Below are 25,426 nucleotides of genomic sequence, written 5' to 3' on the forward strand. Positions count from 1 at the left end.
AGGTCCAGTCTGTTTCCTGCTGGTCATAAAGCTTTGTGACTTTCTTGAAGAGATTGTTAATGAAGGTGAACTGATGAAAGTGAAGTGAAAAAGATTCTTGTGAATCTACTTTGGGTCAATATACAGGTTTCTGGCCGCCCTCTAAAAAGTCAAAAATTAAATAATTTACATCTGTATTTATATTTCATCTATATTTGAGCACAATTTTGGACTTCCAAACAAAAGTAATTATTCTTTCAAAAAGTCTCATTTGATATGTCTGCAGTGATGTAGAGATTATACAACCTAAAGCATTTAAAAAATTGTTTTTGCAAATGTAATTATTTTGAGAGAGTTCAAAAATCTTGGGATTTGGGGGTTGTTTTTATATTTACTACATATGAAGTAGTATGCAGAAAGGATAATTAGTTTTTTATATGATAATTGATAATAGCTATTACTTTTAAAATATTTTCATTCTAAGATAAGTCAACCTTAAATTAGTTAGTTTGTGTTAACAGCTGATGACATTTAAGGAGCCACCTGGAAGTGCTCAGTTCACCTTGAAGTGCTCAGTTCACCTGGAAGCAGTTAGGTGGAGCTGCCGAGCAAGAACTCTGGGGTCAGATGGTCTGAGTTAGCCCACCAGCACCACTTAGTAGTTTAATGACCTTAGTCACTTTACTTGTTTATGTCTTGTTTTCCTCATTTGTGAATCTGAGTAGTAAAATCTATCTCCCAAGTGTCAACCAAAAAATAATGCAGGAGGCTGCAGATAAGAAAAGTTTATTTGGGGTCTTAAGAATTGCAGTTAGGGAGACACAGATTTGGGTAACCCTAAAGGAGTGTTCCTGGGAAGAAAAAGAATCATAGGCTTACAAAGACAAAAAGCCACGAGGTTGTTAAAAGTTGCCTTGCGAGAATTGTGATTGACTCCGACTCGAGTCATACAATATTTGTCCTTAAGGAATCATGAGTTTTGGTTTTGGGGTTTTTTTTGCGGTACACGGGCCCCTCACTGTTGTGGCCTCTCCCGTTGCGGAGCACAGGCTCCGGACACGCAGGCTCAGCGGCCATGGCTCACAGCCGCTCCGCAGCATGTGGGATCTTCCTGGACCGGGGCACGAACCTGTGTCCCCTGCATCGGTAGGCGGACTCTCAACCACTGCGCTACCAGGGAAGCCCAGGAATCATGAGTTTTTTTAAGGTAAGGGTCCAATAAGTAGACAGACTTGTCAGGAGTTTCTGTCAGATGCTCTGGATTACTTCATCAGGTCAAAAGATAAAATTACAATGAACAAATTTATAGCTTCAGTTTTTTTAAGTTGTTGCCCTTAATGAGGCAATTTTACTATACAAGTATCTGGCAACCATTTGCAACCTACTGGAATGAGATATTTTCTTATATTCCTTCCATTTCAAACCTAATCATAATCATTAGCCCCAAATTAGTTTTTAGACTCTTAAGTAATGAAAAAGAAGTTGGCTCAAAATTTAAGAAATCGTGCTATTATTAACTTAATTGGTTTTCAACAATTTTAAAACGAAAGTTTGCATAATCAGTATAACTTTTCATTTAGTATAACTTTTTATTTAACTAGTATAACTTTTAAAAGTACAAAAACCAGTAGAAATCATGACAGAAAGGACTGATGCTATTTCTTTCCTTTTACGCTTTATAGGTCATGGACTATACATAGATAATTTTTTGAGTGTTGAAATATTTTACTAGTAACACAACTAATTTTCCAATAATTTGCTTCAGGTTGATTAAAAATGTGTAATTCAGCTTTGTTTGCTATACTATGTAGTTTCCTTAAACTCAAGGTTTGAGAAAAACGTGGAGTTTTCCCCCCTCCTCTAGGTCAGAATGCATATCCAGGAGAGGGATTTCCAAGCAAAAGGTGTTTAAGGAACTCCATTATTCTCACTACCTCCTCCCCCCAAACGTAGGTAAAGATCCGGGCTCCACAATTTTCTAAAAGCATTGGCTGTCCCGGGGCTGCGCGAGCTTGTTTCACAATTCAGAGAACTACTAACTTTTCCTTTCAGACTTTTAATAATTGAAAGAGGGTATCCGCAGCTCAGAAATCGATCTACCGTGGCTGTACAGCAGTGAGAGCGTCCTCCGTGGGACGGTGGGGCGTGTCGGGAAGGAAAAGGGACACCCTGCGCCGCGCTGCCCAGGGGGCTGGCCGGAGCCCGGCCTTCCCGACGTGCCCCGCGCGCCGAGGGGGGACTCTTAACGTGAAGCGCCGGGTGACTCAGCTGCGTGGCCGCGCGGGCCGGGGCGGGTGCTGGGGGGCGCGCGCCGCTGCGGCCCGGGCCGTCCAAGGGGCGGCTGCTCGCGGTGCCGTGTGCGCGCGCCTCCCGGGCGGATTCGGCCCCCGAGCGCGAGAGCGCGGCGGGGAGCTTCAGGTAAGTGGCGGCACGAGACCGTTCGCCTTGAAGACCCGGCGGGCCGAGTGCGGCAGCGGGCCTGGCCCCGGAAGGTGCCTTTGTGTCGGGGGTAGGAGACCGACTCCTCAGGACGCCGCTCGGGCGGCAGCCCGCCGGGTCGGACCCCCAGTTTGAAAGCTCGCGGGGCTACAGTCATCTCGAGGCACAACGTTGGCAAATGGGTTCCAGGCGCCAGTTTCCGTGCTGAGGGTAAAGCTTGGTAATCCGGGGAAGAAGGGGGGTCGCCTTGTGTGGAAATCGTCAACACAGTCGTGGGGACAGCTAAAGTATAACTTGACTTTCCTGCAGGCCTTTGGTGTTTTTAATCCCGACAGAAGGGGAATGATGAAAGCCCCGGAGGGTTTATTGATAAAACATTTGCAGATGTGTTTTTTCTGGCAGTTAATTGAATTCATTAAAAATTAGGTAGTTGGTCGGACTTCTTGCTCTTTGCACCCCTGCTTCAGTCTTCCTTCTTTGCCACCCACAAATTACTAGCTTTCATCAGTGCCTCTGAGCGCAAAAGAGCTGGGGGAGCCTGAACTGGTAATTTTCTTTTAAATCCTTACTTTTTATAGCGTTCAGTGTCTTCAGGTTTAAGAGCCTAGTTCTGCACTATCAAAAAAAAAAAAAACTCTTCTATTTTAGAGTTTGTGATTCTTTCTGAAAATTCCTGGATTGATCCGATTTATTTTTAAACGAGAAACCAGTGAACAAACTAACAGGATAAACAGACTGGGAAACTGTTTAACCAGTTTATGAAAATGAATTTTCCAGGCTCTTTAATTGTGCCCCGTTAGCTGTTAAACAACTAGCTGCAGCTGTTACCTGAGAAATTAAAGTTCTTTTTTTTAATGGTCCCCCAATGTTGTAGTTATAGCAGTTGAATTTGAAGAATCTGGTTGAAGAACTCCACCCTTAACTCCTCTTCCACACCCCCCGACCCAAATTCTGGGACAGTAGTTCTCAAACATAAGTTTGCTCCTTAAAAGTGCCAACACCCCTCCCAGAAATTTTTTTTATAATTTTTAGAATTGTTTATACAATTTTTAAGGTTACTTTCCATTTACAATTATTACTAAATACTGGCTTTACTCCCCGTGCTGTACAGTACATCCTTGAGCCTTACACCCAATAGTTTGTACCTCCCACTCCCCCAGCCCTATATTATTCCACCTCCACCTGGTAACCACTTGTTTTTTCTCTGTCTGTGAGTCTGCTTCTTTTTTGTTGTATTCACTGGTGTGTTGTATTTTTTTTAGATAACACATGTAAGTGATATCACACAGTATTCGTCTTTCTCTGACTTTTCACTTAGCATAATGCCCTCCAAGTCCATCCATGTTGCTGCAAATGGCAAAATTTCATTCTTTTTTTATGGTTGAGTAGTAGTCCATTGTGTGTGTGTGTGTGTGTGTGTATTCTACATCTTCTTTATCCATTCATCTGTTGATGGACACTTAGGTTGCTTCCATATCTTGGTAATTGTAAATAATGCTGCTGTGAACATTAGGGTACATGTATCTTTTCCAAATAGTGATTTTGTTTTCTTCAGATATATAGCCAGGAGTAGAATTGCTGGGTCATATGGTAGTTCTGTTTTAGTTTTTTGAGAAACCTCCATACTGTTTTCCACAGTGGCTGCACCAATTTACATTCCCACCAGCAGTGTACGAGGGTTCCTGTTTCTCCACATCCTTGCCAACATGTTTTATTTGTGTTCTTTTTGATGATAGCTGTTCTGACAGGTGTGAGGTGATATCTCATGTGGTTTTGATTTGTACCTCTCCCAGAAATTTGATTCTGGAGATCAGTGATGGGTTTCTGAGTCTGCATTTTAAGCAAGCACACCCTCCCTTGGTCTGTTATTGGTGATCCAGGGACCACACTTTGATAAACACCAAAATAGGGCTGGCCTGAGAATTTTTAGAACTGCCCAACTTCCTTATCCCTTTATTGATTTACTCTCCCCTGCCCCCTAACCAATCATAAGCCAAGAAGATCTGACTCTTTGGAAGGAAACTTTAGAAAAGATAGTGCTTTCTTGGACTCTGACACCAGGGTAGGAAATACTTTCATACATATTATAATATTGCCTTAGAGATGGTCCGTGCCTGTTAATCTGTCCTTTTACCTTCTGGGAGCTGCTTCCAGTAGCATCAGCTCATAAGTTATGCCATTAGGCCAAATCTTCCCCCCTCCCAACTAATTTAGTCTCCTTTCCCTTAGAACCAGGACAGCCAGTGCCTTGTACTTCCCATTGCCTTGAGCTCTCCGATTTCCTGGTATGTAGCAGTACCAGTAGCATTTATGAGGGCTTTCAGGTCATCTGAACATTAATTCAGTCATCAGATACCCCAGTAATGCCTGTTTTGTGCGAAGCACCGTAGTAGGCCATTTTAGCAACAACATTGCAAAGATGTCATAGAGTTGCCTTGCTCCTTTGAGGTAGATATGAGGGCTGGATAACCTGTGCTCCCAAAGCTTTTTGTTTCTTAGTTCTTCAAATAGATGTGTAGGGATGAGATTAGAGTTAGACTGTGTGTTTCTGACTTTTTTTCTGTCTTTGGTTTCTTCTTGGCATCTCATTTTTCTTACTAATCTTTTTCTGTTGATTCACAAAATACCATGTCTTTCCTTCTATAGCCCTGGGCTTTCCGATTATTGTGTCTTCCTCTGCCCCTGAATCTGAACATGCCTACTCCTCCTTGGCTAACTGGGGTAAAGTTTAGGGAAATTGTTGGCATACTGAATGATTTCTAGTTGGAAGACCCAGAGTCATGGAAATATGAGGCTTAGAGCTATAAGGGAACCTATTACAAATTTATCTATTGCAATCCTCTTGCCTTTTTTTTTTTTTTTTTTTTGGCGGTACGCGGGCCTCCCACTGCCGTGGCCTCTCCCGCTGCGGAGCACAGGCTCCGGACGCGCAGGCCCAGCGGCCATGGCTCACGGGCCCAGCCGCTCCGCGGCACGTGGGATCCTCCCGGACCGGGGCACGAGCCCGCGTCCCCTGGATCAGCAGGCGGACCCTCAACCACTGCGCCACCAGGGAAGCCCCTCTTGCCTTATAAGATGAGGAATCTGAGAGATGAGACGGCAGAGTGAGGACTCCTGGCTCCTAGCCCAGTGTTCTTTCCACTAAATCATCTCAAGAAAAATGCTTCAAAAATGGAAAAGGCTTAGAGAAGTTCAGTTATAAGTAGATAAAGAAAACTGAGAGACTTTCACATGAGTACAGAAGCAGTATTTGGAAAAATGGAGATTGAAGGAGAGTATTTTCTAACCACATAAATCAGGAAGATTGGGAACACTAAAATAAGGAACTCTGAAACTTGGAATAAGTAGTAATAGAACAAATAAGAGCAAATAGTTATCTTGTAATCCCAAGAAATGTTATGAACTTGGTATTTTTTTTTTAATTCGGTAAAGGCTAAAGTAAGTACATTGGTGAATTTTTATTAAATGTTAGATGTTTGAGCAATGTCCGGAATCTTTTGAAGTTGTCGCATAACTGTACTGTTGTCCTTACCCAAGTTATTAGGTATCTCTGTGGGAGACAGAATATAAGACTGATCTAACTGCTAATCTGATTCAATATACTTCTTATGAGAAATGAGATTATTGGAATAGTATATGCATTTCTGGAATCATAGGAAGGAAAGAAGTATGGATGAAAGAAAAGAACCCTTTGCTATTTTTGCTTAGAGTCCCCAAAGTAGACATTTTTTTTTGTTTTTTTAAATATATTTATTTATTTTTGGTGGCATTGGGTCTTTGTTGTTGCGCCTGGGCTTTCTCTAGTTGCGGCGAGCAGGGGCTACTCTTCGTTGCAGTGCGTGGGCTTCTCTTTGTTTCGGAGCACAGGCTCTAGGCGTTTGGGCTTCAGTAGTTGTGGCACGCGGGCTCTAGACCACAGGCTCAGTAGTTGTGGCACATGGGCTTAGTTGCTCCGCGGCATGTGGGATCTTCCCAGACCAGGGCTCGAGCCCGTGTCCCCTGCATTGGCAGGTGGATTCTTTTTTTAAAAAAAATTTTTATTTTATTTTATTTATTTTTTTGGCTGTGTTAGGTCTTTGTTGCTATGCGCGGGCTTTCTCTAGTTGCGGTGAGTGGGGGCTATTCTTTGTTGAGGGGTGCAGGCTTCTCATTGTGGTGGCTTCTCTTGTTGTGGAGTGTGGGCTCAGTAGTTGAGGGGTGCGGGCTTCTCATTGCAGTGGCTTCTCTTGTTGTGGAGCACCGGCTCTAGGCACGCAGGCTCAGTAGTTGTGGCTCGGGGGCTCAGTAGTTGTGGCTCATGGGCTCTAGAGCGCAGGCTCAGTAGTTGTGGCGAACGGGCTTAGTTGCTCCGTGGCATGTGGGATCTTCCCGGGCCAGGGTTCAATCCCGTGTCCCCTGCATTGGCAGGCAGATTCTTAACCACTGTGTCACCAGGGAAGTCCATCCCAAAGTAGACATTGTTGGATTGTTCTTGTATATTCATGAAAGTAGAATTAGAAATAGTAAGGACTTAGTAATTAGTAGACATTGTTATGTTCCAGACACTGTGCTAAATGTTTTTACATCCATTGCCTCATTTAATTATCTCCATTTTATAGCCAAGGAATCTAAGACACAAAGAGCTTAAGTTTGCCCAAAGTCATACACTGTGTAAGTGGCAGAGCCAGCGTTCAAATTTAAACTGACTCCAAAGCCATTACAATTTATGCTCAATGGTGCCCTCATTATACTTCATTGGGCAGTGGTTAAGAATGTGGGCTTTGTAGCCAATTTTAACTGGGTTTAAGTCTTAGTGCCTTCATTTACTAGCTTGGATATTCATCAGTTTCTATGTCTCTGAAAAAGAGGTTGTAATAGTACCTACCTCAGAGGGTTATTAGGATTGGGTTAATTTATGTAAAATGCTTTGATTTGCACCTGACTATTGTGAGTTCCCAGGAGATGCTGGCTGTTAACTTTTTTTTTTAATATTTTAATTTAAGAAGATATTTTATTTAGATTCAGATTGTCCTTTCCAGCGTTGAAATATTAAGGCTTTTATGATAAGTATAGATATAAATTAAACTTTATCTCTGTTCTTACTATAACATGGGGGCGGGGCTTACTAACATTTTGGAAAGCACTGGGGTGTAGTAGAAAGATCTGTGACATGATTTGGTTAAGAAGATTATTAAAGAAAGTTCACCTTCCTTAGAATAAAACAGCTAATGATCTACACTTCTATATGAAGATCACAGTCCATACCTTAAAACCATGTAAGACGCCTTCAGTGTTTTTGCCCTAAATCTCTTTTTCTGTGGGAGAGGGTAAAATTTAATTTTTGCAGTTGCATCTGTGTATTAGTTTGCTAGGACTGCCCTAACAAAGTACCACAAACTGTGTGGCTTAAACAACAGAAATTTATTTTCCCACAATCCTGGAGGCTGGAAGCCCAAGTTCAAGGTGTTGGCGGGGTTGGTTTCTTCCAAGGTCTCTCTCCTTGGCTTGGAGGTGGCTGCCTTCTCCTCCCTGTGTCTTCACATGGTCAGTCTTCCCTCTGTGCCTGTATGTGTCCTCATCTCCTCTACTTAAAAGGACACCATTTGTATTGGATCAGGGCCCACCCTAACGACTTCATTTAATCTTAATCACCTCTTTAAGGCCCTATTTCCAGTCACATTCTGAGGATTTAGGGTAACGGACTTCAACATGAATTTTGAGGGAAACACAATTTAATTTAGCTCATAACAATCCGTTTAGGGCATTAAATGTCAGGTAATCTGAATGTTCCATTGCCCTTATTGTTGAGCACCCTCTGACTTGGGATTTGAGCATCATTCTTTATCCTGTGCCTACCCACCTGTCCTACCTTCTACCTGTTCCTTAGAACCATGCTTGCTGTTGAGTACCCTAAGAAGCACACCATGCCTCCACATTAAGCCCTTGTGTTGGATTTAAAGCTACCAAGATTATTCTGTCATCCTATTGAATAACCTGCTTGAGAAACTATTTCATGTTTTTAACCTGAATTCCTAATTTGTCTTATATTCCTAATATTTCTTCTTTAATCTAGATGGAAAAATGTCCAAATCTCTTTAGTAATATATCATTTTCTTCTGAAACTTTAAAAAATTTCTTTTAAACTGTCCTAAGCTTTAAAAATACTCCAACATTTTCTTGAAGAGTTCCCTGTTTTTACAGATACATTTTCCTTTCTCATTTTAAAAGTAATAACACATTCATTTTAGAGACTTTGGCATACTCAATAAAACAGTTTTTAAAAATCACATATGATAAGCCTACAATTAAGGGAGAATAGTTGTTTATATTTTTAATCTTTTTTTCTGTGACTATATTTATTGTTTCAACCTGCCCTTTTTAAGTCTAGTTTATCAATACTGTTTCATGCTATTTTAGTTATTATTCTAAAACTGTTTTAGCCTTTCAATGTGGTGAATTATATTGATTTTAGAATGTTAAGTCAACCTTTGCCATATGTATTATCCTTTTTGATGTATCTGGGTTTGATTTTTTAATAATTTGTATAGGATTTTGTGCTTATGAGAAAAAGTCATCTGTAATGCTTTTTGGTAATGTTCTTGTCAAGTTTTGGGTCAGTATTATGCTGGCCTCAGAAAATGAATTGGGATATAGACCCTCTTTTTCTGTTCTCTGGAAGCGTTTGTATAAGATTGATGTAATTTCTTCCTTAAAGGCATGGAAGAATTTGCTAGTCAGGCCACTTGGTCCTGAAGTTTTCTTTGAAGGACGGTTTTAACTATGGAGTATGGTTCTGTGTAGTATTTATATATCATCAAAATAATCTATGTCATCTATCTACTTGTATATAAATATACACACGTATATATTAAGCTGCTTATTGAAGGGAGTTGGTGTATACATTGTGGAGACTGGACTAGGCCATCAGGAACGGCAGGCTGGGACTCTTGGGCAGGAGTTGAAGCCGCATTCCAGTCAAATTTCTTCTTCCTCAGAGAAACCTCAGTTCTGCCCTTAAAGCCTTTCAGTTGGTTGGATCAGGCCCACCCACATTATCTAGGATAATCTTCCTTACTTAAACTAAAATGATTAAAGACTTTAATCACATCCACCAAATACCTTCACAGTAACACGCAGATTAGTGTTTGATTGAATAACTAGGACTGTAGTCTCGAGGGTTGCCGTATAAAACTGACCATCACAGCTTCTCTGCAGTCTTGGCTATCTTACTAGTTGTCTAATGCCTTCAAACAGATGGGGGTTTTTTTTGGTTTTTGTTTTCTGTTTTACCCATCCCATTCTGATGGATGCATTATTCCAGGGCATAGGACTTGCCAATGCGTGGAAGTCACGGTGGGTGTGGGGAGGAAGGCAGACTTCAGCTTGGCACAAGGAAAAAATTTTTTTTTCCCTTGAGGATTGCTGGCCACCAGTAGGGTAGCTAAGCAAGAGATTCTTTATTTTGGGATATTTTTAGGTAGACTGGACTGAATTAATAGAAGTGTTTTTGTAGTTCTAGATGGAAGGTGATTGGGACCCAGATTTTTTTTGAGATTTATGATTGGTAAAATTGGGGGGGAGGGAATTGGGAGCCCATCATCAGGTTGCCAGCCTTTTAGGACACTAAAAAAAAAATCTATCATTTTCTGTCACCATTATGTTGTAAAAGAAGAGACATTTAATATCAGAAAAGAAGTAAAGATTTAATTTAGGTACCAAGAAAGCATTACACTAATATATACCATAATTTTCAATTCACATTTTAATATTTTTGAAATCAGGCTTTAATATAATAGTGCTTTCCTGAAACACTGTTATTATATTGATGTCTTAGTCAATGTCACGTGCCTTAGAACTGGGATAATAATTGTGTGTGTGTATGCCCGCCCCCATGTGTTACATCATCTCCACTATCCTCATTTTTGCTAAGAATCGGTGAAAACTTTTGATGCTAATTGATACTGGTCCTTGAACCATCTTCTGACACAGTGATTTTGGATTGTCCCCAGAATTTTCAGTGTTTGTTCTATTGCTACAGTACTGATCCATGGATCTGTCCCCTAAGACCTTCCAATCTTTTCTTACTGTACAAAAACTTAGCTCTTTCTTATAAAATGGCCTACTGTATTGAGTAATACGTTTAAAATTTTTTAAATTGCACTCCCTTGTACTCTTTAAAGACATTATTGCTAATAGTATATCTCTTGGATATTTCCTGGAAGTTTGCCATTAAGTAATCTTTAACAGCTTGTGTATCTCCTCCTATAGAGGGTTTTAGATAATAGCAAGCAGAAGAGTGCCCTGGACATTAGGGACCTCATATGTTGACTGGCTTTTTCTTAGGAGTCATGAGCTTTGCCTGGTCTGTTATGTACCTTGGATTGTTCCTAGATTAAAGGTGTCATTAGAATGACCATAACTAGTTGAATCCATCAAAAGATAGAAGCACCTGTGTGGAAATTACAGAATTTGATCTACCCTGTTTTTAGGTAATAAAGTTGAAAGTTACAGCAGAATTAGGTAAGGTCTTAATTTGAACTCGGGGAACTCAGATTGTAAAATCACCCCCTATCTGGAGTTAATTGATTTAGAGGTCATCTCAAAGCAACTATTTAAACAGAAAAGGTGCTAGGTGTGCCTGTTACTGGCACAGAAAGGTCATATGTCCTGGCTCCAGATATTGGGCTTGAAATCATATCTCCAAACCTGTGAAACTTACGTAGAATTCATGAAGTAAATCAGACCTATAAGGAGAGGTAACACAGCTTAAGGGTAACATGCATTTGACTCTGGAGCCAGAAGCCTGGGTTTTGAAGCCTGGCTCTACTATTTATTAGCTATGTGACTGTGGGAACTTAACCTCTTTCTTCCTCAGTTTCCTCATCTGTAAATGGGGGTAATAATAGTACCTACTTCATAAAAGTTTTTTTTTTGAGTATTAAGTTAAATAATATAAAGTACGTAGAATAATATGTAGCACATGATATATGTTAAATCAGTGAAGTTTAAGTCCATCTGGACTTAAGATGGAATGTTTGTGGTGATTCGGCATATTGAAGAATCTCAACTGATTGATTTGGTTCCAGTGTAAAATGTGTCCTTGAGTAACTGGGTTTAGATTTGATTATTAGTTTAAGGATATAAGAAAACTTTTCATTTTGAAAGGGTGTTGCAATTGCAATATTTAAGAACTTCTTGAGATATACTAGATTCAAAAGTTTACTTTTTTAGAATTTACTAAAGGTTTTTTGAGTACTTAAAGATTTGCTTGGGAAGCAATTAAAGTGCTAAAACAAGAAAAGAGAACATATTAAGATGAAAAGTATAGTTTAAAATGTTTGGCAATATCAAACTTAGGATCGTGGTTTTAGGGGATTAAACTGTATTTGTCTTATTTTATATTTTAAACTGAGTAGTGAGTAAAAATGTTACTGTTATTTAAGTCTTTTTTAAATAGGTAATTTGATAAAGTTGTAAAGGAAACTGTTTAAAGGCCTTTAGACAGTTATAAATTGAATGTAAGTTCTTAAGTCTTAATTTAAATCCAGGTAACTGTAATATAGTCTCTTCTGGCACAAAAGCTGTTCTTGGGCATAAGTTATATTGACAAAAAGGTACTAAGGGCGGTAAGTTAGGGATGTCAAGTAGAGAAGACAGGAAAATATATCCAAGCGGTTATAATCTTGTCACTACTGTCCTTGTGCTTTTATCTGCCAGCTTGCTAGCCTGGCGTCAGCAATTCATAGAGGAAAATGAAGGAGAAGGGATGTGGAATCAGAGGCGTTCCTGCCTTTCTGTGGAATTGGAATGCCCTCTTCTCTCCTTTATCTCTTCTCTTGTTACGGCTTTCTTCCAAGGTAGACATGAGGAAGAGAAATGGTTCTGGCAACAGATATCTTCAAATGTTATGCCTTGCCCAACTTGTGTAGTTTTTTTGCCTTAAATTCTATTTCCTAGCCTATTAATGTAGCTTCACCAAGTTCTTAGGTATTTCCCTTTTCTCCCCATCCTTTGCACATTTTTCTGTTGGGTTAGTTTCATGCATTTTCATAAGCCCTTGAATATTGTGAAAATAACTCTTTGTAAAAGTCTGTTGCAAATACAATTTTTCAAGTTTTTTTTTTCCTTTATAGGATTCCTTGCCATACAAAAGTTTAAAAAAATTTTTGTAGTCAGATTTGTCTTTCTCTTCTTTTTTAGCTTTTGGGTTTTTTGGTCTTGATTAAAAAGGCCTCCCTACTCTAAGTTTGTAATCTCCTAGAATATTCTTCAAAAAGAATATTGTTGTGATTCAGTCTCTCATTCATGAGATGAAAGGGTATACCAGATGAGTTGTTCCCAAACATAGCTAGTCCACAGGATCAGCTGAGGAGTTTGTTAAAAATTCACATTCTTGGGACTTCCCCGGCAGTTCAGTGGTTAAGACTCCGCACTTCCGCTGCAGGGGCACGGGTTCGATCCCTGGTCGGGGAACTAGGATCCCACATGAAAAAAAAATTCACATTCTCAGATCCACCCTAGACCTACTAAATCAGAATCTCTGGGGAATAGGGCCCAAGAATGTTTTTAACAAGTTCCGCTAGGTGATTCTGATTATCAGCTAGACTTGAGAACCACTGGACAAAATAATCACTAAGGTCTCTTCTGATCCTAAAATATCACTTTTCTGTATTATGTAACTCTTGTGTTTCACATTCTCAACAACTAGGATTGTAAGCTCTTTGAAGGTAGGCAGGACTGTGTCTTAGGTACTACCCTTCTTGCTGTCAACCCACTGAGATCCTTTCATGCCTAGACAATTTCAATAACCTCTTACTCTTCTAGTCCACCTGTGGTTGTATTTATCTTAAAGCAACATGTTGAACATGACACTTCTCTGTGTAAAAACTTTGGCTACAAGACAAAGTCCTAACTTTATTTTACTTTATAACTCAAGGCCTCCATAAGCTAGCTCCAACTTGGTTTTCAACCTTATCTTCTAGGGCTGTTGTATACAGCCATCTAAGTTGTGCGTTGTACAGCTCCTTAAATGATGGTGTGCATGGGGTTCCCTGAAGTCGTATGGTATGGTGATTCTGATTTCTCCCACCCTTCACTCTAACCTGGTTGCTCTCCCCACAGCCCACACTCCTTCATATAGTATAAAGCCTGTTCATGCTTACTTTCCTGCTTGTTATACACCATTCACCCTGTCTAAAATGCTCTTTCCTTTTTTCTCTATCAAAGTTCTACCTATTAACATCTAAGAGTGGAGTATTAAACAGCCATTAAAAAGAATGAGGAAGACTTCTAATCACTCCTATGGAGTGAGTTTGAGATATATTGTTAAGTAAAAATAGCAAAGTACAGAACTGGATATGGTATTCCATCTTTTGTATAAGAAAAAGAAGAATTAAGAACTTATATGTATAAACACACATTATGCTTATTTCTATAAATAGAAACATGAAAGATAAACAAATTAATAAAACTAGTTATCTGTAGGGAATAGCTAGGAAAATATTGGAGGGAAAGGGGAAGGGAGAGACACTTCTCTGAGCATTCCTTTTTTGTAACACTAACTTTTGAAGAATGTAAATGTTTTACATATTCAAAAATTAAATTTAAAAATAATGAAAAATAAGCTATAATTGAGTGTTAGAAAATGAACCTAAATTACAGGACATACAAAGAAAAAATAAAAATAAAATAACTTGAATGTAGCACACTGACTGTACATCCCTAGTGGGGTATACTTTAAGGACAAAAAGAATTGACCCCCAAAAGACTTAAACTCAGTAGGTTTATTGTTAGTAATATTAATGTTATAATTTAAAAACTAGTTTATGAACCAAGATTTTCATTGTGAGAGAAAAGATATAGTACTAATATAAAGTAAGTAAAAAAACCATAATGTTGAATTTGAGTTGAAAATATCAATATAAACTCTTTCTTTTTTTTTTTTTTTTTTTAATCCCCAACTTTGCTTCTAGACCATTTCAGGAGACGATGACATCTCAATAGCTATGAAGACACCTAGTGCTCAGATCCTGATTTATAAATGCTTTTGTCCACTAAAAGGAACAAAGGCTCCAGGGAGGAATAGCTGATTCTAGGTCTGGGTCAGAGATGGTAAAAGGTGAGCTTAGACAAATCTTGTACAAAATAAAATAGAATAGAATAGAATAAAATAAAATAAAATTCCTCTCACACACACACACACAAAAAAAATAAAGCTGCTATGAACTTTCATTAAAAAAAGAAAATTCTTGTACAGGAAGTAGCCTCATCAGCCAGTAGAATTAGGGTTAAATGACACAGATGAAGGCTTGAAGGGAACCATATTAGCCATAACTGGGACTATTTATTTATTTATTTTATTTGGTTGTGCTGGGTCTATTTGGTTGTGGCAGGCGGGCTCCTTAGTTGTGGCATGTGGGCTCCTTAGTTGTGGCATGTGGGCTCCTTAGTTGTGTCATGTGATTTAGTTGCGGCATGCATGTGGAATCTAGTTCCCTGACCAGGGGTCGAACCTGGGCCCCCTGCATTGGGAGCAAAGAGTCTTAACCACTGTGCCACCAGGGAAGTCCCACCTGGGACAATTTGAACCAAAAATTGGACAATTTGAAAAAAAATGATGGTAATGGATTGTTATAATACATTAGATTAAAACAAATCTTTGAGTTCATAATACTTAAAAGGAAGATAAATGGAGAGTGAAGAAATAGTTCTACTTAACAGAAGAATGCTAGACAATAAATGTAGGAGGAATGATAAAATTAGAAAGTCATCATTTTGTAGTCCCAAATGTAATAATTGATTCAGGCAGGAATCATCAATAGATGCTAAAGCCACTGGGTGAAAAGTTATTGGGAGATAGGGTATTAGATCTCTCTTTACAATGGATAAACCTATAGTCACCACTTTAACCACATGATCAAGCTTATCCCCTGTAGTGGGATAGCCTGGCATTATGTGCCTCTGATGTGATGGTATTTGGAAGGACTCAACTGTCACCTATACATGTACATATTCTTGTTTAAGAAAATTAAACTTGTATCTAATCACGTGGAAACAATCAGATGGATGTTAGAACTGACCTAGACTTTAAATTTAAAAAAATTTTATTTTTATTTTATTGAAGTATAGTCTATTTACAATATTGTGTTAGTTTCAGGTGTACAGCAAAGTGATTCAATTATGTTTTTTCAGATTATTTTCCATTACAGTTATTATAAGATACTGAATATAGTTCTGTGTTATATAGTGAATCCTTGTTGCTTATCTATTTTATGTATAGTAGTTTGTATCTGTTAATCCCATACTCCTAATTTATCCTCCCCCCCTTTCCCCTTTGATAGCCATAAGTTTGTTTTCCATGTCTGTGAGTCTGTCTCTGTTTTGTATATAGGTTCATTTGTATTATTTTTCAAATTCCACATATAAGTGGTTCATAATATTTGTCTTTGGCTTACCTTAGTATGATATTCTCTAGGTCTAACCATGTTGCTGCAAATGGCAATACTTCGTTATTTTTTATGGCTGAATAATATTCCATTGTGTGTGTGTAGATATCTACCAGTCGTCTGTTGATGGGCCCTTGGGTAGTTTCCATGTCTTGGCTACTGTAAACAGTGCTGCTGTAAACATTTGGTCAACTTCTCAGGTAGCTCTCATGTGGCATTCAGGTTTTAAGATAAACATAAAAGTTAGAGAAAATCACCTCTAGATAGTATGGTTGGGAAAATGAAGTCTTCATATGAGACAAAATCTGAGCTGGGCTCTGAAGTAAAGATAAGATTTTCTCCTCAACTTTTTATTTTGAAACTTTTCAAATCTACAGGAAAATGGAAAAAATCATTACAATCAGTAAAATCTTATATATCCGCCAGACTTACCAATGATTCTCTGCCTCATTTGTGTGTGAGCCTGTGCTCTCCCACCGCACACATTTTTCTGAACCACTTTAAAGTTACAGACATCACAACACTTCACCCAGTTACTTTAGCAAGCATATTCTGAGAACATTCTCTTAAAAAACACAACAATACTGTTTTCACATCTAAGAAAATGAACAATTCCATAATACTAATATATAACCCATAATCAAATTTACTCAACTGGCCTCATATTTTCTTTCAGAACCTTTTTTTTGGATCCATAATTCAATCAAGGCTCATTCCTTACATTTGGTTGTTCTGAGTCTTTTAATCTTGCATATTCTATACCACCACCACCCCCCGCAATTTGGGGGGGATTGTTTTGTTTTACATGAAATTGACTTTTTTAAAAAGCCTAGGTCCGAAAAGGGAACACTCCTACACTGTTGGTAGGAATGTAAATTAGTGCAGCCACTATGGAAAGCAGTATGGAGGTTCCATGCTAAAAATAGAGCTACCATATGATCCACTCCTGGGCATATATTCAGAAAAGACAAAAACTCTAATTCAAAAAGATACATGCGGGCTTCCCTGGTGGCACAGTGGTTGAGAGTCCTCCTGCCGATGCAGGGGACACGGGTTCGTGCCAGGTCTGGGAAGATCCCACATGCCACGGAGCGGCTGGGCCCGTGAGCCATGGCCGCTGAGCCTGCGCGTCTGGAGCCTGTGCTCCGCAACGGGAGAGGCCACAACAGTGAGAGGCCCGCGTACCGCAAAATAATAATAATAATAATAATAATGAGAGCTGTCTGTCCTCTAGTTAGGAGAGAATTCTAAATTATGCATATTCCTGTCTTCCAGGATTTCTCCCTGATCAAGCAGACAGTTCAGGATACACAGTCCGAGGATGAATGTTCACCGTGGCACTGAGAGCGACAGGTTATTGCGGCAGGAGGCCAGCTGCCTGATGGATGAAGCCTCAGCTGCAGCCCAAGAAAAAGAAGCAAATAGCCCGGCTTCTTCTGGTCTTCAAAATCTTGCTTATCCTCTAGGTCCCAGGAATGATGGTACGATGATTAGATCTTGACTTAATGTGGAGGGCTTTCTGACACCTCAGCACCTATTCTGCCCAGAAGGCATAAATGTTCTTAATAAATAAAATATCCAGTTAATTAGCTTCGCTTATATACCACAGTTATATAAATCTGACTATCACAAAAAATCTCCACTTATTTAATCAGTTTAGTACATCTAACTTGGTAATGGTGTAAGAAAAACAGTCTCGGGCTTGGAGTCAGAAGACAGATTCACATTCTAGCTCTGCTCCTTACCAGCTGTAACCATGGACGAGATCCTTAATCTTTCTGAGCCCTGCTTTCTTAATCTAGAAAACAAGGCTGTTAATCATTCTTCTTACCTCACGAGGCTAGAAGACTGTTGAGTTAATGGATGTGAAGGCTCTTGGTAAATTGTCAGGTTCTTTTTAACTTTTACTGAAAACAGTAGCAATTACCGTTTATCGAGCACTCACTGTGCTAGAAACTTTACTGTGTTTAGATCGAGGGTGGCAAACTGTGGTCAGATCTGAACCACTGTTTTTGTAAATAAAATTGTGAAACACAGCCATCATGCCCGTTTGTTTACATACTGTCTCTATGGCTGCTTTCCTGCTATGGTGGTAGAGACTGTGACCCACAAAGCTCAAAATATTTACTTTTTAGCCCTTCACAGAAAGTTTGCTGATCCCTGCTTAGATTAATCCTCCTGTTACAGATGAGGAAACTGAGGCTTCAGAAGCTTAGGCATAACTTGCTCAGGTTCACACTGCCAGGAGGTAGGGGACTGGGTGGGATTTAAACCTCTGTCTTTCCGGCCAGCGTTCGCTGTTATTTTATATATATCAACGGACAAAAAAGCAGAGTGTGACTGCCACCCTAGAGTGCCCCATTACGGAGAATTTATGCAGTGAGTCTCTTTTCCTACTCACCCACTTAAGCAGGGTGGAATCTGAGGCATCCTTCAGGAATCAACCCAATTTAATTGCATCATAGCTGGGGGAAAATCAAGTGCTCTAAAGAACTGAATAAGTTAGGTGCCTACTTTCATTTTTAAGCATAGCACTTCGAGTGTTGAAAGCCTGTCTTGGTGATTAAAGCATTTCTTGCTACAAGCTTGCCCATGGATTGTGTGGAAACTTAGCTCTTTGTAAGTTGAAAATTGATCAGAAGCTCTAGGATATGATCCCTAAACAGGTTTTTGGTCTAGATTTTGGTTTCCTTTTCTCTAGAAGCAAATGGGGAAAAAATTGAGTGTACTCTAGCTAACAATGAATTATTGTATACAAACTTAAGATACATGAAGGGCGGGAGTGAGACATTAAGTTGTATCTATAATATTTTATTTCTTTCCAATGTAGGAAAATGTTAGCTAGCCAAATCTAGGTGATGTATACATATTGTATTAACTCTGCTTTGGTATATTTGAAATTTTTCATTAAATAAAAAAACATTATTTTAATATTTTAGGAGAACCCCCTATTTAAAAGAATCTTCTTAAAAAAAGTACAGCTATATAATAAAAAAAGCAAACATCAATTTAAAATAAAGAATCTTCTGGTAATCCTTTTGAAAATACTTTTCCCTGATTCTCTTCTGTGTACATCCAGATTTCAGGTATTTAGTTTTAAGCCTGTTTACATGATGTGGTATTAATACATTTTTAAGTGCTCTCACATACTTTCAGTTGATAGTCAAACCAATCCTGTGAGGTAGGTGGAGTGAATGTTATTTTCATTTTACAGATGATGAATCAGGTTTAGAAAAATCAAATAAATTACTTAAAGAAAATGGCTCTTTGGTGATACTAGGACAAAAACTCAGATTCCATGAATGAATCCTAATCCAAGACCATCTGCACTGGAACTTTTCTGTTGAGAGCAAGACCTGCCTGTTCAAAAAACGGTGTTGGTAATGTTAGGATTCTCCTATGCGTAATGAAAATGCATTTTTCAGTGAATTTCTAGGAAAAGTGACAATTAGAGACTATCACTATCCTTTCTGGAAAATAACATTTAGAAACGTTTTCTAAGAATGTGAAAAACAAATAGTTTTGGCTAACAGAGTTATCAAGTTCCTTAAATAAAACACAGGAAATATGAGTGTTATTTAGAGATAGAAGTGAAAACGGAAATAAAGCGATGCCTCTGTGAAACAAGACTAGGGAAGGTTAAGCAGTATGGCAGAGGATTGCTTGTTTTCCACAGAAATGCTTCTCTAGTGTTTAATTATTTTTAACCATGTGTGTAGTTTACTTTAAAATTGTTTAATCGTTCTATTTTAAAGTGTAGGCATTATTGCCTTGATTCTCTCCTCCCCAGTGCGTGCGCGTGTGCACGCGCGCGCGCACACACACACACAGAGAAGGAAAAGTTCAGGGGGATCCAGTATGAGTCTCTAGTTTGTGTTTTTTCTTTACGTGTTTTAGGCAAGAGTTTTTGCATAAGGATACTTAAAGTTTGGGATTTTTTGTCTGTGTAATGGTTTTTGTTCTTGTTTTTTTTTAAGAGGACAAGGTTTAGTTTTCCCCGGGGCTTTCTGCTGTCGAGTTATTTTGGTTTGTTTGTGTGATCTTTTAGACCTTCCACTTGACTCTGCCTCTCAGCCAGCAAATCCTCAGTTCCCTCACATGATGCCACTTCCTGAAGACATCAAAGGCTCTTGCTTCCAAAGTGGGAATAAACGGAACCATGAACCCTTCATCGCTCCAGAACGATTTGGAAACAGCACTGTGGGCTTTGGCAGTAACGTTCATTCTCAGGCACCAGAGAAAGTGACACTTCTCGTAGATGGCACACGTTTTGTTGTCAATCCACAAATTTTCACTGCTCATCCGGATACCATGTTGGGAAGGTAATTGATGATAATTTCCTTCCAAATTCACTCTGTTCTCTGTGAATAGAAATACCTGCTGTTTGCCTTGCATTAGATTTGAGAATAAAAACATTTCATTGCTTATTCTACCTTCATACTTTTGCGAGACAGAGGACATAAAAACCTTATATAAGGGCCTCCCTGGTGGCGCAGTGGTTGAGAGTCCGCCTGCCGATGCAGGGGATACGGGTTCGTGCCCCGGTCTGGGAGGATCCCATATGCCGCGGAGCGGCTGGGCCCGTGAGCCATGGCCGCTGGGCCTGCGCATCCGGAGCCTGTGCTCCGCAACGGGGGAGGCCACAACAGTGAGAGGCCCGCATACCGCAAAAAAAAAAAAAAAAAAAAAAAAAAAAAACCTTATATGTGTTGGTGATTTTGGGGGGTGAGTACTTTCATTTACAAAGCCAGTATAGTGAAATAACCCCCCCTACAAAAGGGAGTGCAAAAAGGTCCAAATGGTGTCAATTTCTAATGCCTCCACTACTATTCAAGTTTTCTGAAACTGGATCTTTGTATCTGGCTGTTTTGTTTGACGATTGCTCTCTTAATTCTTCGTGTTCCTTCCTCTGTGTTGCTTCATTCAGACTATAATCTTACCCTCCCTCACCATCTCCTGCCTCCAGCTTTTTAGGGTTAGAGTTTAGGAATGGAAGGAGTCTACTGAGGAGGAGCGCTGTCCAGGAAGTACTTTTAGAGCCTGGGCTGGGAGTTAGGAGATCTCTTTCTGGCCAACAGTAGACCTTAACATGAAGAGCAGATTGGGATAAGAGTAAAATAATTTGAGTGTATACACACACAAACATTTGGCTTTTGAGGATTTCATCTAGTACTTGAAAGTGGATCTAACCTCACTCCGACTTTGAACTAATTTGAACTGAATTAGAAACCAGAATGGACCACACTAACTTGCTGAATTTTAGGCTGAGTGGACTATAGCTGTTCAAATATGTGTGTACTTAAACATATACATACAAATTCATGATGAACCATTTTTAACCAGAGCCAAACCTATATATTTCTTTTTTTTTTTTTTTTTAAACCTATATATTTCTTAAACATCTGAATTAAGATTAAGATAGAAGATTAAAACATTTTCTAAATTGGCCCTGTATCAGACTTGACTTCATGTCCTCAGTCTTGGTATCGCCACCATTTCCCCCCAGGCCCTTCCTTCCAGAAAGGCACTCCTCAGGGTAGGCTGTCTGTCTGAAGTAGGTTGCCTACAAAAGTAGCGCTCAAGAAAAGCAAAGCAAGCATTTTCTGGGTAATAGACCCCTTTATCTACATGGTTCATCAGCTGAGTCAGCCGAGGTCATGAATTCTGAGTTTCTTAGGTTTGTTCTGTCCTGTGGCTACGTAAAGTATTCATTAGCCTGGCCAGTGAGCTTACACATGTGGGCCACTGGTCACAAGGGGGACAAACTAAGAAGCTGAGAATGGATTAATGCAGATCCATGCCACTACTGGATGAATGACTCTGAGGGGGGATTATATTTACGGCATGTTGTTCACTATTTTGATTCATAGCTGTCTCGGCTACACTTCAACCAGAACATTCCAGAAAAATGTCAGCATCCTTTGAAGACAACTTTTATCTAAATGGATTTCTTATGTATGGTGTAGTGATTTGGAAAGCACTTGAGTCTTTTTCAGACCTTGGAAAACAGCCAGTTCAGGGTGGAGGATAACAGTTTTGAACAGTTGGACAGCAGGGCTTCCCAACAGGTTAAGGAAGGAAAAGGCAGTGAGTCCCCAGTGGGCCAGCTGAAGATACCAGCACCTGCCCTGTCCTGGCTTCTCCATCCACAGCTCCTACAGAGATGTGCAGCAGGAGTAGTAGAAGTCATGGGGCCAGTTTTACTGGAGGGGATCTGAGAGAGAGAGGAAGGATGGGAAAAGATGAATATAAAAGCAAGACTTCCTCCCTGTGCCCTCATGAGCTCTGAATTCATGCCCAGAGCAGGCCTGCCTCTCTGAAATATGTCAAATTGCTGATGATCCTAATACCTACCCTCCTTTTCTACTTGACCTGAAATTCCCGTCATTAGTTACTCCTTGGATTGAGGAAGGGCATTTTTTCCAGAGTTACACCATTAAAATCTACCAGGAGAGGGAAAGCAGTAACATCTGCACCTACTAATACAGATTCATCTATCAGATTAGATATTGAAAAGCAAAACTCAGAAATATCAAGGATGGTGTGCTGGATAGGTACATGTTGATGGGTGAGGAGGAGGAGACACTATCTTCCTGAGCTGCCAGTGCGTGGGCAGGTTCCTGGGTGCTGCGGAGGGCGTGAGAGGCGACTGTCACACACTCCAGACGCTTTCCAAGGGCCACCTCTCCAGGTGCTGTTCTACTTTCTTTGCTGTCACAGAAGTTCACTACGGTGAACTGTGAGGGCTTGCTGCTTTGTTCCTCCTTGCACTCAAACACTGAAAGCAATTGCTGCCTTCTTTTCCTATCTGAAGGGAGTTTCCTAAGACTTGAGTGTGTTGTATAGGGGTTGAGTCCTAGTGCTGTGTTTTTAACTTACACTGAAAGAGTGGAACGGAGTCTTCCAGAATGAGGTGAAGAAGGGAGAAGTCTCATCTGTGAAGAATCCTGCTGCAGCGGGTAACATTGTTGCCTGGGTATCTTTCAGGATGTTTGGACCAGGAAGAGAGTACAACTTCACACGGCCCAATGAGAAGGGCGAGTATGAGATTGCCGAAGGAATCAGTGCAACTGTATTTCGAACGGTGCTGGTGTGTAGTGGCCTTCTTGTTACATCATCTTCCGTGGGGGCGTGCATGGTCAGAAGCCTTGAGAGTTCCATCAGACTGTGTTCTGACTTCAGGGTTTCTCATTTCTAGTTATTGCCTTTCCCGCTTTATTTTCTGTTTTTATAATTCTTAAGTCCTTCTTGCTTGTGTGAGCTCAGTCAGGTATCAAGTTGTGATTAAACATGTCAAGATGGCCAGGAGCCACTTTGCTATCTAATGAGTCACCAACTTGGTGATAGTTCTAGTAACCCACCACTTTAATAGAACCAGGAATGAGTAGGGGGTTGAAGAGGGAATTTTTCATGTTGTTCTTTGCCTACATTTCTTCTTCCTAATTTATAGGATTATTACAAAACTGGTATCATCAATTGTCCTGATGGCATCTCTATCCCAGACCTTAGAGATACTTGCGATTATCTCTGTATTAACTTTGACTTCAACACTATCCGATGTCAAGATCTGAGTAAGTACAGGAGAAGCTGCCAGCTGCGTTTGAGCAGCTGAACTTTGAGTGTGCTTGGAATTGACATTTTTAATTACTAAACAGAAAGCGTTTCAAGTGTGGGTTGAAAATCATCTGTAGAGGCAGAGACGTGGTACTAACCATTCCCTCTCTTGTTTCAAGCTCTGTGAGAAGTGGAGTAAACAAGAGAACATGTAGTGGGTTCTAAGTCTAGCTTGACCCTGTGAGTCACCAAGCTAATTGCTTCCCCTCTTGGGACCTTGGCATCTCAACTCTTTAACAAATAAGGATACTGATCTCAGATATGAGGGAAGGTTCACTAATAAAGTCACACAACATAAATTGGCTGGGTTCTTCTTACAGTTTATCATTATTAACTTAGTGTTTAAGTGCTTTATATATGTGAACTTGCATAAGTTTCACAATTAACCCGTGAAAGATAGGTAATAATCTCACTTACCAAATGAGAAGATGGAGAAATTAGCTTGTTCAAAGCTCTAAACATTAAAGCTGGGATTAGAACTGATTGTCTGAATATAAACTCCATGCACTTATCATTACCTAGGCTTCCTGAAATGATTTTAAAATTCTTTGAAGTTCATGGTACATTTCCCTGCATATTCCATGAAGTTCTCTAGATGTGTGGTGTCTCTACTGAGTCTAGTACACACTTAGAGCAAGTCCCTTGGTGTCGCCAAACTTGAGATCATTCCTCTTCTGTGGTACTCTATGAAGTTGTGGTCCAGAGCATCTTCAGAAGAGGTACTATAAAGACTCATCCCCAAATGATGGTTCTGTCTCTTGTAAAATTAATGTTTATGTTCTGACATTGCATGTCAAGACATGTCAAGACATGTCAAGACTGACATTGCATGTCAGTTGATCAGAATGCTCAGGGTTTATTAAACAGGAGGAGATTGGTAGAATGTGAAAAATATCTAACATTATAGCCTTGGAGTAGGAGACATACCCTGCCTTTAAATGGGCCACTTCTCTGGAACTTATCAATGATAAAAGCTGTTACCTCATAGTCTTTTCACTCCAGTAATACCTGCATTTGAGCAGAGAGGATGTTCACTTGCCTTTTGTCTCCCAGGTGCTTTACTGCATGAACTGTCTAATGACGGTGCTCACAAGCAGTTTGATCACTACCTCGAAGAGCTGATCCTGCCCATCATGGTGGGCTGTGCCAAGAAAGGGGAGCGAGAATGCCACATTGTCGTGCTGACGGATGAGGATTCTGTGGACTGGGATGAAGACCACCCCCCACCCATGGGGGAGGAGTATTCCCAAAGTAGGAGCCCCTTGCATGATGTACCTGTTTCCAGCAAGAAATGTGCTGCCCAGAGTGGCAGCTAAATCCTAGAACCAGTGTGACTGTCGCTGTTGAGCCGGTGATGAGCACACTCACCTGGATGAGGGTCTTTCCTGCTGGGGAGCACGGGGAACATCGTTATACTTCCCATGTCTGCCTCTGGTGTCTGCTGCTGTGTCAGTACTGCGGCAGCACATTGAGTGGTGGTGTCATTCTTCTCTCCATTTGTTTCACTTTAAATCCTTTTGAATTGGTAGTAATTCAAAATTCAGAAAATACAAAAGGATATACATTGAAAAGTTATTCCCACCCTGCCTCATCTACCCAGTTTTCCTCCTCAGTTTCTTTTATATTCTTCCAGATTTATTCAGTGCACATACATAAGCAATTACATGTTCTTTTCCCAAATGATACCATATTGTAGAGACTGTTCTATATCATGTCTTACATTAAAAGCTTCCACAGTCTTTTTTATGGCTGAATAGTATTCCATTGCATGATTGTGCTATAATTGATTTAACCAGCCCTTTTGATGACCATTTAAACTATAAATTATAAATAATGCTGCAGTGAATATCTTTTTAAACAAAGTCTTTCACACATGTATGTCTCTATAGAATAATATTCCTAGAAATGAAATTTCTGTGTCAAAAGCTTTGTGCTTTTATGATTTTGATAAAATTTGCCAAATTCTCTTT

At 39.8% G+C, this 25,426-nt stretch overlaps 1 protein-coding gene across 3 annotated transcripts in view; it reads left to right on the plus strand.

The window, feature by feature from the left end:
• Nucleotides 1-2,263: 2,263 nt before the first annotated feature.
• KCTD20 (potassium channel tetramerization domain containing 20) overlaps nucleotides 2,264-25,426 on the plus strand; it is a 28,889-nt gene continuing 5,726 nt past the window's right edge. For 2 of the 3 annotated variants that reach the window (XM_082639484.1, XM_082639486.1), the window contains exons 1-6: nucleotides 2,264-2,397; nucleotides 17,118-17,323; nucleotides 19,891-20,164; nucleotides 22,830-22,932; nucleotides 23,293-23,413; nucleotides 24,510-24,707. In XM_082639484.1, coding sequence (XP_082495610.1) covers nucleotides 17,164-17,323; nucleotides 19,891-20,164; nucleotides 22,830-22,932; nucleotides 23,293-23,413; nucleotides 24,510-24,707 — 856 coding nt within the window. In that variant the 5' untranslated portion in view covers nucleotides 2,264-2,397; nucleotides 17,118-17,163. Of the gene's footprint in view, nucleotides 2,398-14,390; nucleotides 14,516-17,117; nucleotides 17,324-19,890; nucleotides 20,165-22,829; nucleotides 22,933-23,292; nucleotides 23,414-24,509; nucleotides 24,708-25,426 lie in introns of those variants that run through there. The other variant, XM_082639485.1, reaches the window with a different exon arrangement.

Source organism: Mesoplodon mirus, assembly GCF_964341445.2.
Source record: "Mesoplodon mirus genome assembly, chromosome: 12".
Lineage (NCBI taxonomy): Eukaryota > Metazoa > Chordata > Mammalia > Artiodactyla > Ziphiidae > Mesoplodon > Mesoplodon mirus.